Source organism: Orbicella faveolata, unplaced genomic scaffold (genome assembly GCF_042242905.1).
Source record: "Orbicella faveolata isolate gen_17 unplaced genomic scaffold, um_ofav_v1 contig_4, whole genome shotgun sequence".
NCBI lineage: Eukaryota > Metazoa > Cnidaria > Anthozoa > Scleractinia > Merulinidae > Orbicella > Orbicella faveolata.
Window position 1 is genome coordinate 8,552,501 of NW_028301569.1, and position 17,257 is coordinate 8,569,757.

The window sequence follows — 17,257 nt, forward strand, 5'->3', positions numbered from 1 at the left end:
TATTTCCATACTATGATTGTGACCATAAATTGAGTTACGGTAGTATTTTATCCGTGCTAAATCTGCTTCAAGGATGTGGTCTGCACTGTTTGGCAAATTGTCCCATCCAGTAACAGGTTCAGTAAGGCTGCATATTGTTTTAAACAGTCTGAAGATTAGGGTAATGTCAAAATCGGTTGACTGACCATAAACTCCCGGTGCAGGGTAAAGGCATTGCCATTCTGGTTTGGTGAGCTTTGCTGTTTTAAGCTGTTTCTTTACAGCGGGAGCACTTAGCTTGAGGGGAAGATCTGCAGGTGAATGAATGGAATCGAACTTTTCTCTTAAAAGTTTTACCCCTCCACACATGAGGAGTCGTGTTAACCGCTGGAAATATGCCTTTCCATCCGTTGAATGCAATGCCACATCAGCTAGGGACGCCATTGTCCAATTTCGTGTGTAACACTGCCAAACCAGTTTTCTTTAGACGCTGAGAATTAAATTGTATTAGTTAACCCTTTGAATACCAAACTTTCGCCAAAAAATTCCGTTTTTAACCGTTTAGTCAGGTTTTTTAGCTGCCAGGACGCTAAATAAGCCTAAGTTTTGCTAAGAAACCTTTTTTTTTACTAAAAGGAGAGATTTTTCGAGGATTAGGTACAAAATTGAGCAAAATTTCCATTCCGGGCATGCGCATAAGCCAAAATTTGCGTTGTATGTTCTTTCTGGCTGCCGTGAAAAGTTGGATGTTAATTACGGGCGAAGCCTAGAAATGGACCTTGATCAATCAGAGGCATAGTAGACCATTTTACCACCGTTTTTGCACCAAAACTGATAACGTTGTTTTTCGATTTGCGACGTCGGAATGTCGTCGATATCTAAACCTGACCATTGTACGGAAAGGCCTAGCCTAGCACTACTATCTGCTTATCAAGAATATCTGATGACATTTAAATTGTGACGTCACAAGTGGTACAAAGAGCACGACCATTAATTACGTATATGCGTAGTTGGTATTCAAAGGGTTAAAACCGTTTCATTTCACAACCTAAAGTAAGTGTCCCGTTTCTGGCATGTAGACATCGCCGAGTAGGCTATTGCTACGTTGCCCAGATTAGGGACTAAGCAATAATTATCAGAAATGGGGCTGTAAGACCAGGTGGCCGAGGGGGGAGGGTGGCACGATGTAAACTCATACCTTTAGGGAGGGGGGGTAACTTGTAAATTTCTTTCTGAAGAGCCGGGCGGACATATATAATTTTCCTATGGGCAAGCTGACTTAAAACTCGAAGAAAGGAGAACCCGAACACACTTTTCAAGCGATTGGGTTCCTTACCTCGACTGAAAAAAAATTACCAAAATATACTAGTAATAAGCAAAGATTAGGAAACGCGGGCGAGGACGATGCTTAGTGCTTTGCGTTACTAAAAATGTATCAGAGTTGTTTTAAGTTGTAATCAGTGGCGCATTGAGATTAATTTTTAATAGGTGTGTTATACATGGTTCTTCGGGTCATCACATATTTTGGGGCCTGAAGTAAAATGTTCCGCTTCGCGGGGCTAAAATATTTGCCCATAAGGTACGGCGGCCCACAGGGGACATGCTGCAATTTAAAAAGTTGCTGCAATTTTTAATAATTTGCACTGCAAATTTAAAAGTTGCTGCAATTTTAAATGATTTTCTACAAACAAATAAAACTTGCTGTATAACAAAGGTACTTGCTGCAATTGCTTTTAATGTGCTGCAAATTGAAAAAATGTTGCAGCAAATATAAAAAGTTTGTGCTGAAAAATTAAAAGTTGCTGCAGAAATAAAGGTTGTTGTAAAAATAAAAGCTACTGCAAAAATAAAATTTTGCTACAAATAAAAAGAAGTCGCTGCAAAAATTAAGTGAAAATATAATACGCACGAATCATGGCTGGGGAGTTCTGGACCGATCCACGTTTTCATGGAAGCCATATTGTTTCCCTTCGATTTTGAAAACGTTGTGCTCTTCTTGTGGGGAAAACTGTCCACTTGAGGCCAAATATTGTCACAAATGTGGAGATCGTCAAAAGCAGAACGTCACCGAGCGGGAAGCTAGTGTCGATGAAGGCTCAAAGAAAGATGAAAGTGGCAGCAGTGCTAGTGGCACTGGTAGTGCAAGTGGAGCGTCAAGGTTGTTAAGGGTGTCTGGAAAACCCGAATAGCGAATAGCGAATAGTCGCGAATAGTGCGAATAGCGGCGAACAGTCGCGAAAAGTGGCGAATAGTGACGAATAGTCGTCAATAGTCACCGCTTTAGATCTAATATCCTGCGTTAATCAACTATCCAAATAAACAACAGAATTTCAGTGAATTTATTACCTTTTCCTCTCCGGACTCAGGCTAGGGCTGTCCATCGCCGACATTAAGAAAACAGAAAACACAAGGATAACCTCATAAAGACGTATTTACTCTTCTGCAACAGTTAAAACAGAAGAAATCACGTTTAGAAAACACCTTTTGTCCTGATAAGCGTATGTGCTTTGTAGCGGGAAAATCCCATCCTAAGTTGCTGCGAGGTTGTCTGCGAGATACTTGGTACCCTTAGTATTTGCTACTATTTGCCACTATTCGCCACTATTCGAGATTGTTCGCCACTATTCGCACTATTCGAGACTATTCGCACTATTCGTATTATTAATATTCGCTATTCGTTATTCGGGACTATTCGCTGTTCGCTGTTCGCGACTATTTGCTATTCCACGGTCTTAACTCTTATAAGCCTCGTTGAGAATTCAGTTGAAATCACTCGAGTTTTGAAAAATGCAGTCGATTTGTTCAGCTAAGCATTTTTTTTGCTGTAAAACACAAGAACAACCGATGTCGATCAAAAACTACCTGACCCCAAATGAAAACTTGCTTTGTTTGCCACACAAGATTTCAAAACTTCCATGCTTCAGTAAAGCCACTTTCGGTTTCGAAAACTTGTAAAAATATTAAGTTTGACTACCGACTCGACCGAAATTCATGGAGTGAAAGTGAGTTCGAATGGGTTTGATTCCCGAACGACTAACGATTAACTATAGGCTGCGACTATAAACACGACGAAAACCCGAATAGCGAATAGCGAATAGTCGCGAATAGCGAACAGCGAATAGTCCCGAATAGCGAATAGCGAATAGTACGAATAGTGCGAATAGTGGCGAACAGTGTCGAATACTGGCGAACAGTAGCAAATAGTGGCAAATAATAACAAATAGGGTACCCAGTATCTCGCAGTTAACCTCGTAGCACCTTAGGATGGGATTTTTCCGCTAGAAAGCACAGAGGCTTATCATGACAAAAGGTGTTTCTAAACGTAATTTCGTCTGTTTTAACCGCTGCAAAAGCGTAAATGCGTCTTTATTAGGTTGTCCTTGTGTTTTCTGTTTTCTTAATGTCGGCGATGGACAGCCTACTAGCCTGAGTCCGGAGAAGAAAAGGTAATACATTCACTGAAATTCTGTTGCTTCTTTGGATAATTAATTCACCCTGGATATTAGATCGGTGACTATTGACACCTGCTATTGACGACTATTCCTCACTATTCGCCACTTTTCGCGACTGTTCGCTACTATTCGCACTATTCGCGACTATTCGCCATTCGCTATTCGCGACTATTCGCCAAATCAATACCTTTACCCATTTTTAAACATACTAACTCTCCGCTGATCTACGTCCCTAATAATCAAAGACACCTTTTTTTTTCAATCCACAAATGGCAAAATATTAGCATTTACCTTCCAGCCTTCATAGCCAGCGGTTCTCGAGAGCCAGGAAACGGGCAACGCTCTTTGGGTTCATCACGCAGTATTTCTCCCCGAATATTCGGTCAACATGAGTCAATGAGTCAATGAGACGGGAAAAATTAACGCCCGGGCGGAGTGTGGGGGTATTCAGCGGTCACACTTTTATGTAAAAATACGTTGTGTAAGTGATCCCGTAAAATTAAAGGACATTTCACATGCACATACGTAATAAGACATACTTTTCCCGCGTAAAATGTAAATATGGCGGACGAAGTGGACGAGGAATATTTCCGTCTGCATTTACATGATTATAGAAAGGAAAATGGCTATGTCTTTGTTTTTTTTCCAGGGTGATCTTAAAGAATTTCTCGAAGAATATATTTCATCGAATTCAAGCTGCTTTGTTCTGTCAAATCGCCATAGTAAGGAATCTTACTTCAGGAAGAATGCGAATTTAATTTATGCAAGATTTGCCGAGGTGATGACGGAGAAGACTGGGTGGGCTGCGACGGGTACACCCCAATATTTCCATGGGAACTGCCTCGGTGTCAGTTATTCCAAATCCTCTCACAGCCATTCTTCTTTTGCCCTCATTGAGAACCATTTTTATAGTTGATTGCATTATAAACTAACCCCAGATTATTTGTCTTAAACATGATTTTTGTTTTGAAACGAGTCTTAATTCCATTTGTAAATTCTTGAGCCTCTTACCAGTTGTTTCGAACACGGCATAACATTATATCGATTCCATGTCAGTAAACCTAAAAGTGAAACTAAGAAAATACTCTTCTTTTTTTCTTTGCCGTTAACTTAATTAAACCTTAGTCAGCTGCCACAGTGATGGAACGTACTTCAGTTTGCCTTGGAAAAAGGCCACGTTTGTCCGCTTTAACTCGGAATGCTACCATTCGATTGTAACGAATTTTTGCCGGACGATCCGCGCGCAATGGCGTAATTGTAACTTATGTACAGGAGAGGGGAAAAAAAATTGAGTATTATAAATTCGCAAACAGAGGTAAAAATGATACCAGGTGTGCAACATTGAGCGAATGCACACTTTTGAAAGTTTTAAGCGTTATTCGATGACAATTGATGACACCTAAATAAAGTAATTGACTTCAAAGATCTGTGTGAATGGTACTTAAATATTCCGTGACGCTTACACAACATATTTGTTATTTAAAAGCATGCCCGCTCAATACCCCCACACTCCGCCCGGGCGTTAATTTTTCCCCAATGAGACAATGAGACACGAGTCAAGTTATGAGTCGGGTCAGCGGTTTTCAAAATTCAAAATGCCAAAATGCCTAAGTACTTCATGTACTCTTATTATAGTGTATTTAGAACTTCTCTATAATTCTCTCACATTCCCTGTGTTTCCCTGCATTCCTCCTTCGGCAAGGTAAGATGTTTACTCAAAGCTGAGTATTTTGACTTTGTTTGTCTGCATTATTATTGAGTATTTTTGACTTTGTTTGCCTACATCTTCATTATAATTAATTCGAAGAAGCGAATTTTTCGTTGACAATTTCAGAAACCAGATTAAGCGTTTTCATTCAACCGTTGCTCAACTTATTGTGGCGTGTTAGGATCCTAATGACATTTGTTTATTTTCTTCACCGTGCATTGTGAGAGCTTTGTAGTCAATCACAAATAAAACATGCTTTAGCGCCCAAGCTGTTGTCGCCATGTTATAAAAGAATAAGTTCATGCTTTTAGCTGTGCGTATATCGAGTTATGGATGCACTTGGGAAGTTTGGAGAGCACTCAAGAGGCTATCGCCTCGAGCAACTCTTACGCTTCTTTCTTGCTCTCTAAACTTCCCGTGTACATCTATAACTCGATATAGTCACCCTAAGCATGAACCAATTCTTCCGCATATAAATATTATCAAGTTAAGAAAATATTCAGTTTTTTATCAGGCACTTACTAAATGTATAGGGAGAGCTGGATAACAGGGAGCTAAGATACAATTATATATTTGAATAGCAGTTGATATATGAAGAAATAGATGACCCAGATATATTACTGTTCTAGCAAGAGTTTTTAATTTTTATTTTAATTATACTGAACATTTGCGGAAGCAGAATGCATCACTTCATCTGGAATTGCGTTGCATACTTTGTTTCTTGTAGAGTATTTACCAAAGTTTGTCCTAATAAAACTATTCAGATGTTAAAAATAAAGAATTCTAAACTTGATTTGGTATAAGAGTTATGTTAAGGGTGATTTCATTTTATGTATTTGAATGTTTCATAACATATTTGAAAATCCACGAGCTCATACGTATACGTGATATTCAGTTGATACGTTGCAATCAAAAAGCGCAATTATGTCCACCAGCCACAATCCTGGCCAAAATCTTTGGGACATTTTATCTTTTTACCAACAAATGCTTCTTGCCTTCACCTTCCCCTACCCTCCTCACCCCCAACACAATGTTGATGGTCGTCCATCTAATGCCAACATGGGTCACGCCCAAGATTCCAACACTGGATGGGGAAGGGGGGGGGGGGGAGGAGTAAATAGGAGGAAGATCTTATCTTATCAATTGCTTCTTGGTCAAATGTCCTAAGGACTTTTGGCCAAGATTGTAGTCAGCGTTTGTTAAAAGAAGAACAATGTACCATGTTTAAGTCGAAAGGAAGTAATTCTTGGTGGTTGATGCTAGAGAACGGAACGCACAGGGAACGCACGGTGTAATATACCAGCAAAAACCTTACGGATTCCACAGCAAAATACACGGGGGAAACTAAAGGTAACATAAGGAACGCAAGACGGATACACTCAGGGAATGCACTAGGAAATACATGAGGAAACGCAACCTCAATCCCAGGCTCTCTCTCCTTTGCCTGCCTTGTCCTTGTAAAGTAGAGAGAGCCTGGGACCGAGGTTGGAACGGAATGCCCAGTGACAAACGAGAACACATCGGGGAATCCACAGCAAATGCAAGGGTAGGATGAGTTCCCTCCTACTTTCCCCGGGTAGTGGCCGTGAGTTCCCCCATATGTTTACCCGTACATCCTTTTGCCCAACGCAATCCCAGTAACCTCTGCGTGTGTTTTATTGCGTGTTCGGTGCGTTTTACCGCGAGTATCACTTGAGTTCCACCATACGTAGCCTCATGTGTTTCATCATGGGTTCCTCCTGGGCTTCCTACTAACTTCCCTTGCAATTGCTGTAATTTCTGCTATTGTTGTTCTATTACATACTAGGTTCGCTGCTCTTTCCCTTACTTTAAACGGCACATTTCCTCCCGGCGTGTCTTCCCCCCCGCCCCCCCGCCCCGCTGCGTTCGCCACGCGTCCCTGGTGGGTTTGTTATTAAGTTTATTGCAGCACTATAAAGGCCTGTCCAAATGGGAAATGTTTTGCAACCAAACATCATCGAACATTGTTTGGTGATCAAACGTGCTGATGTTGAAGTGAGTGGCCAAACGGTCAAAACATGTTTGATCAAACACAGATCAAACTATGAATACAAGCTGCTGAGCAAACGTGCTACGCATGCGCGCGCCAAACATGTTTGATACGGCTGTCCAAACGAACAAAACATCGCCCATCAAACACGGGAACAAAAGAAATGCTTTAAGTTGTTTGATCTAATGTTTGATGGCCTTCAAATTTTCTCAAACACCCCTGAACATGACCAAACACGATCAAACAGTACCAAACAAGGTGGCCAAACGGTAAAATGTTTGGTCATGAAGCAATGTTTGCTGGTGTTTGGTCGCCAAACATTTCCCGTTTGGACAGGCCTTAAAGGGACACAGTCAGCTTTGGGACCGCGCTAACCTGGACACTAGTTTTCTCACTTTGAAAAAAGTTCACCTCAACCTGAAATCAAAGTACATCCGCTTCAATCTTCACAGTGTTTTGCTTGATTTTCAATCGTTTACTGAATAGCCTGTTTTTGAGTGTGCTTTTGCTCATTCTAAGATGCTATTTTTATCATATTTGGCTAAGAACTGTATGGATCGAGTCTCTGTGATATGCAAATTAGCTATGAAATAACATCTAATGCGCATGTGCTCCAGCTGACTCTGTCCCTTTAAGTCTCATTTGCCAGGAAGGTTCCTTAATGCATTTATTCTTCAGTCACTCTAAACCACCAGAACCGATATGTGAAAACTTTGAGAAAGCATTAATGACTTTGTACAGACGAAAGCAATTATAAAATTGAATGCAAATTTTCAAGAAGATAAAAGTTAGCAACGGACTTCATTCGCAAACTATGCTGTAAGAGAATAATAATTTTTGGAAGAGAGTTTTTATGACATCCAGAGTAATCAGTGGTGAGGCTATTTAGTCAAAGCCAAAGGCTGTAGGCTGATAGCACTTATGTTGCTCTGCAAGCAGAGACTCATTTGATCTTCCTGAAAAAATTGGGAAGAGTAAGATTGCTGGAGACTCTGCTCGCAGGGTACACTTGCAATGTACATGCACCAAGACCGTCGGTTAATTGTTTTGGCTATCAAGAAAAACCAAATCCGATAATCGTTTTATTGCACATTGTTACAGAGAAAACGTGGGTCTGACTTGTTTTCGGTTCTAAGTAAAATGATTTTAATCTTTGTTCTGAATGGAGCATTATTCAGTGCAAAACTCTACCTATGAGGCCACTGGGCCATTACAATCATAATTAAGTATAGTATAAAACCACACTATGTACAAGATGGAATCCAAATTTTTCGAACCTCCAAGGAAAATGAAAATTGGTTCAAAAAATCAGATAGTTTGAGAAATCGGGGGTAAAATTACAGCGTTTGACTAAGGTGAGGAAACAACGTTTGGTTCAAGTTATCGGGAGGTTCAAAAACCTGAGGGTTTGAGAAATTGGGATTCACTGTAGTAATATTTTAACAATATTTTCAGAGATGAAAGTCCTGTCTGGCAAGTTAGTTGGGCACATCCTGTGTTTGGAAATCTCTTGGCTTCATGTTCTTATGATAGGAAGGTGAGTGTATTTAATAAGCCATCAGACAAATCCAGCATTGTAATTGTTTGAGTCCTGCAAATATCAGGGATTTCTGTACACAAACGTAATTGCAAGCATCATGTTGAATTCTTTGAACTATTTTAGTTGGCTTTGCCACATGTCCAGTAATTAATAAATAGTAAGGATTTAGATGCTAAAATTTATTACTTTGTGTGTTGAAAATAAATTTTAAGGCAATTTTTTCATTCATAATAATATCAAAACTAATACTGTTGTCATTTGCAAGAGGAACAAAGGAAAATTGTTGGCAAACTTAGAATGTTAAACATGAAGCATCACACAAAATTATGGTAAATGTCATGCACTTCACTGACGCACCACATACACTTTGTATGTGAACATGTACTGTGATTGTCATAAACCATGTTATCTCATTCAGGTTATTATTTGGAAAGAAACTAGCAATGGATGGGCAAAACTTCAGGAATTTTGTAATCACGATTCTTCAGGTAAACAAAATAGATTCAGTCAGTTAGTCAGTCAGAGAATCAGGTAGTCAGTCAGTCAGTCAGTCAGTCATACAGACAGTCAGTCCTAGCGACAGACGGACAGACAGACAGACAGACAGACAGACAGACCTACAATGTTGACAACACTTCCAAAAATACAAGAGGTTCCGTCAAGTTCAACAGTAATGTTTAATATTATTGTAAGTTGTCAACAGCTTTTGATCACACTTTTATAGAATAAACACATTATAAGTAAGTAAAGTAAGTAAGTAAGTAATTCTTTATTTAACATGACCGCTCACTTAGCTAAAAAGCTTCTTTACAGGAAACCCACGCAAAATGTCAAATGGTTATAAAAAACAATTGAAGCATTTTTTCTTTACGTGGTTTGATTTGATCTTGTTTCAGTGAACGCTATATGCTGGGCTTCTCCAGACTACGGCTTGATGTTAGCTTGTGGTTCATCAGATGGCTCTATCTCAATTTTAAGTAGTTCAGGTTTGTGTTTTGTTATTTTCTTCAAGAGTGGAATCTTTTGTTCCAGATTCCAAATTCTTATAGGCCATGTTGTTTTCATTTTCAGGTGATGGAACGTGGGAAACAAAGGAAATAAATAACGCACATACGGTAAGTTTGATAATGTTTAAAATGTCACTGATTCTGCCATGAAGAGTAGAACAAACATTCTCACACACTGAATGACATTTGTCTGCCACACAAGGCAACAGCACTTTATTAACAAACAACAAAACCGAAAACAGCATTTACAAGGACTAATGGTGTGAAATATGCAACATCAAAGCCTAAGCCTGTAGGCAAAAAACAGAACATCAACAATACTTAGAATGTATCAGATGAGCGCAGACTGGCAAAGGAAGGGTGGGCGGGAAAAGCTGTTGCTTGTATGGCAAGAAACAAAAAATTGAGTCACAAGACCTAGCATGACACTTGATATCCTAACTCAAGCCCAGCCCCCGCTTCAGTGTGTGAGAACCTAATTTCTCACCTCTTTTGCAAGCTCAGACGGTGAGAAATCCATGTTCATCTCTTTTTAACATTCATTGCTCAGTTTGTCTTGATCTGCTCACTGTTATTAGCTGTCAGGATGTAGCAGATGAGTAAGAGTTAGTCTTGCTTCTGTTCACATGCATGGTCTAAATTTGTGATCTTGCGTGTTGTAATGATCAAGTACATAATTATTAATAAGCCTGTTCCAAATTAAAGTTTCTTTACATGTGGGGTGCATTTACATTAGTAACAGTTGTCATAATAAACTTGTATAATTACATTAAAATTATTTTGTACTGCAGAGAAAAATACAATGTGAGTAGGAGCTTAAGGTAACTGAGTTAAGATAGTAAGGTTCAGGTACATTTTGGATGAATCTAGATTAGTCAATGACTGGTTCTAGAACAGAGATGGTTGCAAGCACTGGTAGACCTCTTTGGTGACTAAACCTGCCAGATACAGGTGCTGTACATTGTTGAGATTGGCCTGTTAAAATCACGGTCAGAGCCATTCTGGCTATCAAAAAATATTAAATATTAAAAATATGATTTCTACTTCTTGTGTACCATTTTTCTGTCAGGTAAATGTTCCTTCAGATCTGATCACTCATTTCTTATTATGATTGTTCTTTTATTTTTCTTGTTTAGATTGGTTGTAATGCTGTTAGCTGGGCACCTTCAGTCTCACCAGGATCATTACTAGAGGTAATGAAAATGACAGGAGAATTCCTTAACTCCTGTTACTAGAGCCCTACAGCCCAATAATTATTCTTCACTAGGAGTAATGGACAATGTGGAACAAACCTTTTTATTCATGTTCCATTTATTTAATTATCAATTTATTACCCATTAATTACTTGAGGTATAGAGTACATGTATATAGTATAGATTCAGGGCTGGACAAAAAATTGCTGACCGGTAGCAACTGTCTGGTGCAAGCAGATTTTCCTGCTCGGCAAGTAATGTTTCATTCTCACTTGCACAATGGGCAAAGGCCAAGGCAGGTTGTCTTTCAACTAAGTAAAAGAAAGGTAAACTAAGACTTCCCATGGCAAGCAAAATTTAAGAGCTGCTTGTCTGAAGGCAAGCTGGAATTCAAGTTTTTTTCTAGCCCTGATAGAGTAGAGGATTGCTGTCCACATACTCGTATTTAGTTTCTATGTCACAGTAAGGTTGTTCATACATGTACACCAAAAGTGTGCAGCAATATTTTGTCAATCTGCAATATTAATTATCCTTTCCAGCCATAATGCAACTTCTACCTCTGAACACTAATGTGCTAGGGCTGATCTACACAGCAAGACTTTTGCTTGCATGTTACATGCTTAAGACATTCCTGCCGCACAAAATTGTTCTTCTTAATCAAACCTACCGCTTACAAACACAATAGTTCCATGTAGCTGTAAAGACTCCCCTAGCTCAAGCTATGTACAGTTTCTCTTTTGTAAATAGTTTTAAATGCCTACTCTCAAGACCACACCTCGGTATTCAAGGTATTGCTGCTATTGTATGATTTTGATTGACAGTGAAAACATGTCCTGACTGAAAAATTCTCTAACCTAAACAACAGCTGTTGTTGCAGTTCTCAATGGTTGACATATGTCATTCTGCCCCATATTACACACAAATTGTTGACCTTTTTGCCTTGCTTGTGTACATTCTTAAAGAGGAATATATTAGTGTAGGTTCAACTGAAATTATTAATAACAGCTGCTGTTTGTTGATGTTTTTTAGCCTGGATCAAAGTCAGGTGTTTTAGTGAAAAGATTCGTCACTGGAGGATGTGATAACTTGGTAAAAGTATGGAAGTAAGTCACAATTAGTATCATTTTTCTGATCAGTGTGACTTTTGATTGTCTTTAAGTGAGTGTCCACTGTGTGCTAATCCATTTTGTTTGTGTAATATTTAAAGAGAGGTTGATGGACAGTGGGTGGAGGAAGAGGAACTAGAAGCACACAGCGACTGGGTTAGGGATGTTGCCTGGGCCCCTAATGTTGGTCTTCCTGTCAGCACCCTAGCAACCTGCTCTCAGGTAATGCAGTCATGAGTTAGGTAATAGATAGAGGGGTTCTCAATAACTTTTGTCGTAAATCCAAACAAAACCAACAACAATGGCTAATCACATCTAACAAACCTACTAAGCAGCACAATCAATGAATGACACCTCAAAGCAAGTTAAGACATCATAATCACTAAACAGGGAAAATTGTGCACGACCAAGGTGCAATTTGTTTTCATTAATTGCATCTGACTGGTTCAGTAGGGAGTGGAACTCTAAAATCAATCACAAAGCATTATTTATGCAAAAACAAAGCAATTACCAATTACTTTCAAAATTTGGTTAACTGATCCTGAAATTGTTAAACAACAAAGTGAAAAAGTTCATTGTATCTTTATAATTCCAATGTTCCAACATGTTCACTTCTCTGGTTGGCGCTGGTATAGGGAATTTATTACTTTTAATGCTGAGCATCGTCATAAGATTCGTGCTATTTGTTGCTATACTTATGGCATTTCCAAATTATTTATTTATATATCTATTTTTGTGCAGGATTGTCGTGTAGTAATCTGGACAAAAAATGAAGTTGGAGGAGGATCATGGACTTCAAAGGTAATTAAAACAAAAATGTGTTTCTGAGAAGCACGTTGATGATCTCTGGAGATTACAATTCTTGTTGAATCCCTTTTCTTGGAGGTAACCACGTGTTGTTGTAACACATTTGCAGGTTTTAAAAAAGTTTGGTGATGTTGTGTGGCATGTGAGTTGGTCAGTAACTGGAAACATTTTAGCTGTATCTGGTGGAGACAACAAGGTAAAGAGCAGTTCAGATGTCCGTAATGCAGCTTTAAGGCTGGTTTTCTCTAGGGTATAAGGATTTCAAAAGCATTAGCTGACATACAAAGATGCAGTAAGTTGTTGACTATTAGCGCCTCTTGTTAGGACAATTTTGTAACAAAAGGCACTACTTAACAGCACCTTACTGTGTCTTCGTGTGTTGTTTATGCTTATCCTTGTACGCCAGTGAAAATTAACCTTTTGTCTCACAGAGTTAATATTGATGCCTTATTAAAATGGAACTCAAGGCCAAGGACATTACTTGGGGTTGTGACAGTATGGAAATTATACACACAGTGTGTGAGCATAATTAACAAATTAAGAGCAAAGTCTCTGTCACAACTGGATTTTATGTATTGTCACAAAAAGGAGAATGATGAAGTGCCTTATTCCAGAGGAGTTTTGCATGACATTCCAAATATGGGATGCATTTCTTCAGGGGAGTGTTGTATGACATTATATTTGCAAACAAATTATTGATGTAAAGGAGAATGCACTCGTATTGTCACAGAGTCCCAGTGTAGGGTAGCATTGCATAGTAATCTAATTTTAAAAGGGATGCAAGGCAAGGAAGACTGTATTGTTGACACCCATGTCTGCTGCAAAGGAAAGTAGATATTAATTTGAGTCTACAGTCACTTTTTCATTTGTAACCATCAAGTCTTTCTTGCTGTGATCATGCCTTCTGGAACATGTCAACAATGAAATTGTTATTTAAACCAAGCCTTTATGACACTACTTTCTAGAGAAGATTGTTTTCAAAATTTTATGGTGTCATCAATGGGGTAATGGCATCTGTTTGAAAATAAAGCAGCAAGGCAACTCTATTTTGTGAAGTTGCTGAGTTGTTGCTGCTCACTTGGCCAATCTGGAATCAGTGAAAGTTAAACAGGACTTTTTCTTCCTGTAGGTGAGCTTATGGAAGGAGTCGCTGGAAGGACAGTGGGTTTGTGTTAGTGATGTGTACAAAGGTCAAGGTCAGGAGCCTCAATGATGTCACAGTGATGTCATATAGCCTTATATAGACAAAGAACATTTTTTAAACATCTAGAGAGAAAATGTACATGATGCAAGATACATCTGTCGTATGCTACACGGACAGTGGTGGAGTTTGTTAAATAGCAAGAGTGGAAGAGATTTGCTGGTGTGGGATTTGTGTGAAGAGCAATTTTACCAAGCACTTTTACATGGCTCTTTATCCTGGAGACTCCATGTTTCGTCAAAGTTTGTAGAATTATGTAAATGTAGATCAACTGTTGATGTTACTGCTACATGCATAGTTAAAATGGAACTGAAAAAATATACCTGTGAAAGACCTCTGTCCAATCATTTTAAGTTGACTAATCTACATTAGCATTTAAGAATGGTTCAAAATTATTTTGTTGTGAATAAACTAATCACACATTGCAAACTGAGGTTTATTGACTTGAAGAAGTTCTCATAACTAAAACATAATGAAGGCTTTGTGTTGAAGGAGGTTTGTGACGCTATCAAAAAGCAGAAAACCTTCACAATGAAAGTTACCCTGGAGCAGTGGGTTTCTTCTGTGTCCAAGCTATCTTTAATAGTTTTTGTTTAAACATAAGTGGTACGAATAGTGCAGCTTCAAACATTGAATCTGAATCTGATTGTTTGTTTGTCGTAATCTTTCCAAACCTTAGCCATCTTTTATTGCCTCTGATGTTTCTCTATCTTAGTGCACTTTCATTTACCCTGAGATGAAGAATCAAAGATTGCTGTTACATCACAGATTTTAGTCTCGCCGGAGCTTTCAACTTACTTTCAGCCGTTGTTTTCAGCGACATCTTTCACTTGTCTGTTGCTGTAGTACGTTCCGAGATTTAAAATCATAACTTGAGAAGAAAATGTTCTGTCATATTTTACAGAAGCACTGTCCTCGCTTTGAATTATGCATAAAATCACTCCTTTTGAACCTCAATCTCTTTCAGGGTACAATAGGTAATTTAGATTTCCAGATCATCTTTGAGAACTAAAGAACTGAGCCCTTATTTCAGATCTAAGGAAGGCGTAGAAACCCTAGACTACAAGTAGTCCCTCTTTCGCTTAGTCCGTCGTGCGTAACGCGAAAGAAAACCGCGAGAAAAAAATGGCCGCGCGAAATCCTGGGGGCGAGAAAAACGCGAAAGCGCGGCTATTATTTTATTTACGGTCTCGCTGGACGGACTAAGAGAAAGAAGGACTACTCGTAGTCTATAAAAACCCCTAATGCTTGTCACATCGCACTTTTGATATCAGAAGCGAGGTCTTATAGTTATTATTAAAAACTGGATCACTGGATAATGCAATTCAAGAGTTTTCATTGGCTTAGCCATCATGTATATGAGCAATTATACCATGCTCTACAAGTATGGTAACCGTACGCGTAATGTTTTCGGGCGTTTATATTTTTATTTTAGCTTAGTTTTCTATACTTAGGGGCGTTTTTATTAATTAATTAATAAAACAATTATTCCACTCTCGATTGTTGGATATGAGATGGTTATCTATTATCTCTTATAATCCATCAAATAGTTTCGCTCGCGCGCGAGTGATATTCCCCAATTTTCAAAACCGCGCGTGTTGCGAAAAATATTTGAAGGACAATAAACACAATAGCCTCCATTTGGCGCAAAAATATGCTCGGATATTTGTCCTTGGCCATTATCTATTGCTCGAAGCTCACAGGCTCTCGGAAAACTGTTCGCTTCTCGGAACAGATAATGTCCGAGGACAAATATCCGAGCTTATTATCCAACTGCAGCGAATACCGTCCAAATAACAGTACAAATATACAGCGATATTGCACAGTTATTTGTACAGTAGCAAACCTGTTTCCCGGACTGGCCGACGCGCGCACGCAAAACTGTCATACTCACCCTTTTTCACTGATTAATTTATTCACTACAGCAGTTGGATAATAAATATCTTATGAGATGCTTTGGTGTGTAGTGTCGCTGTATATTTTTACTCGTTGTTTGTATTTTGACTCGCCCTACGGGCTCGTCAAACACGGCACAACTCGTGAAAATATACAGCGATACTACACGCCAAAACATCTAATAAGATTTTTTTTTTTTCGCGCCAAATGGAGGCTATTGTATTTATTCTCCTTCAAATATTTTTCGCAACGTGCGCAGTTTTGAAAATTGGGGGATATCACGCCGATATTCTCCAGTTTTAGCTGGGGAATATTCAGCCAAGTGACGAGTTTAAACTAATCGCGCACTGGCGAAAATATTTGATGGATTATAATCACCAATGTTCACTTCGCTTTCGGCGAATAATTGTTAAATATAAATAATTTTCAGATTGTGGTTAAATCAGCTGAAAAGGCCTTTCCATAAATTTTCGAATATTGGAGGTAGCTCTGAACCCTACCTACAGAATTTTTTTAAACTTTGCCAAAAGTTGCGTCTTATCATGCTTATCAAAAAATGATAATACAAATAAATTTCACCGTGCCGTTTTTGAATTATAAGCTCCCAAAACTGTAATTAAGGCTGTTTTTAGGAGGTCATACTGTTGCTATGGTAACCTATTGGGTCACGAGCATGATAACAAGGTATTAACCAATGATTGGGCAGTTCTTTTGATACCATGATTGTAACATCAAGTGATAAAGAGTGCTTATAACGACCTATCAAAATCTAAGTGTTGGAAACTGTTTCGAGCCACCTTAAATGCAAACTAAACCACAAAAAGCATAAAACATTACAAAGTTTAGAAAATATACAGATTTCTAGCAAGTATTTACTAAATGTATAGGGAGAAGTGGATATCAGGCCTCTAAGATACATTTAATCTCATAACAGTTGATATCAAAGATACAGATATACCACTGTGCTAATGAGAATTTTTTTCTTTTTCTTGTCAATACATTTGTAGAAGCAGAATGCTTAACTTCCTCTGGAATTGCATTGTATATACTGATTACCTTGTTTCTTGTAGATTATTTACCAAAGTTTGCCGTATTGCTAGAAATAAAGAATTCTAACCTTAACTTCGTATAAGAGTTATTTTAAGGGTGATTCAAGTGTCCTAAGGAATGTTGGCTAAGATTGCAGGTTGTCAAAAGAAGAACATTGTACGGTGTTTATGTTACAAAAATAATCTTTGTGCAAAGGGGAGCACTTATTGAGGGTTGATGTTAAAGAACTGACTGCGGGAACGCACAGGGAACACACGGTGTAATAAACCAGCCAAATCTTAACGGATCCAACTGCAAAGGCATCGGG

At 38.6% G+C, this 17,257-nt stretch overlaps 2 protein-coding genes across 4 annotated transcripts in view; one reads left to right on the forward strand and one right to left on the reverse strand.

Moving 5' to 3' along the window:
• The window catches only part of LOC110062993 (uncharacterized), a 13,066-nt gene extending 9,071 nt beyond the window's left edge, over positions 1–3,995 (reverse strand). The window contains exons 1-3 of one of the 2 annotated variants that reach the window (XM_089276301.1): positions 3,723–3,995; positions 2,326–2,419; positions 1–469 (exon numbers count right to left, since the gene is read on the reverse strand). The exon at positions 1–469 is cut by the window's left edge and continues 259 nt beyond it. In XM_089276301.1, coding sequence (XP_089132427.1) covers positions 1–423 — 423 coding nt within the window. In that variant the 5' untranslated portion in view covers positions 424–469; positions 2,326–2,419; positions 3,723–3,995. The remainder of the gene's footprint in view (positions 470–2,325; positions 2,420–3,722) is intronic. The other variant, XM_020769941.2, reaches the window with a different exon arrangement.
• Positions 3,996–4,975: 980 nt separating this feature from the next.
• LOC110063000 (protein SEC13 homolog) lies at positions 4,976–14,433 on the forward strand. Of its 2 annotated transcripts, none has more exons than XM_089276303.1 (11): positions 4,976–5,133; positions 8,606–8,687; positions 9,109–9,178; positions 9,587–9,676; positions 9,762–9,805; positions 10,834–10,890; positions 11,920–11,993; positions 12,098–12,218; positions 12,738–12,797; positions 12,913–12,999; positions 13,933–14,433. In XM_089276303.1, the coding sequence occupies exons 1-11, from the start codon at positions 4,976–4,978 to the stop codon at positions 14,014–14,016; spliced, it is 927 nt and encodes a 308-aa protein (XP_089132429.1). In that variant the 3' UTR covers positions 14,017–14,433. The 2 variants fall into 2 exon arrangements, with proteins under 2 accessions (XP_089132429.1, XP_089132430.1); XM_089276304.1 differs by lacking the exon at positions 4,976–5,133 and adding an exon at positions 7,751–7,969.
• Positions 14,434–17,257: the final 2,824 nt, after the last annotated feature.

Bases quoted from the DNA above. Each gene is read 5' to 3' on its own strand.
- LOC110063000 (XM_089276303.1), top strand. From the start codon at position 4,976: ATGAGACACGAGTCAAGTTATGAGTCGGGTCAGCGGTTTTCAAAATTC. The intron at 9,677-9,761 runs GTTTGTGTTTTG...TTTCATTTTCAG, and splicing joins CTCAATTTTAAGTAGTTCAG to GTGATGGAACGTGGGAAACA. The intron at 9,806-10,833 runs GTAAGTTTGATA...TTTCTTGTTTAG, and splicing joins AAATAAATAACGCACATACG to ATTGGTTGTAATGCTGTTAG.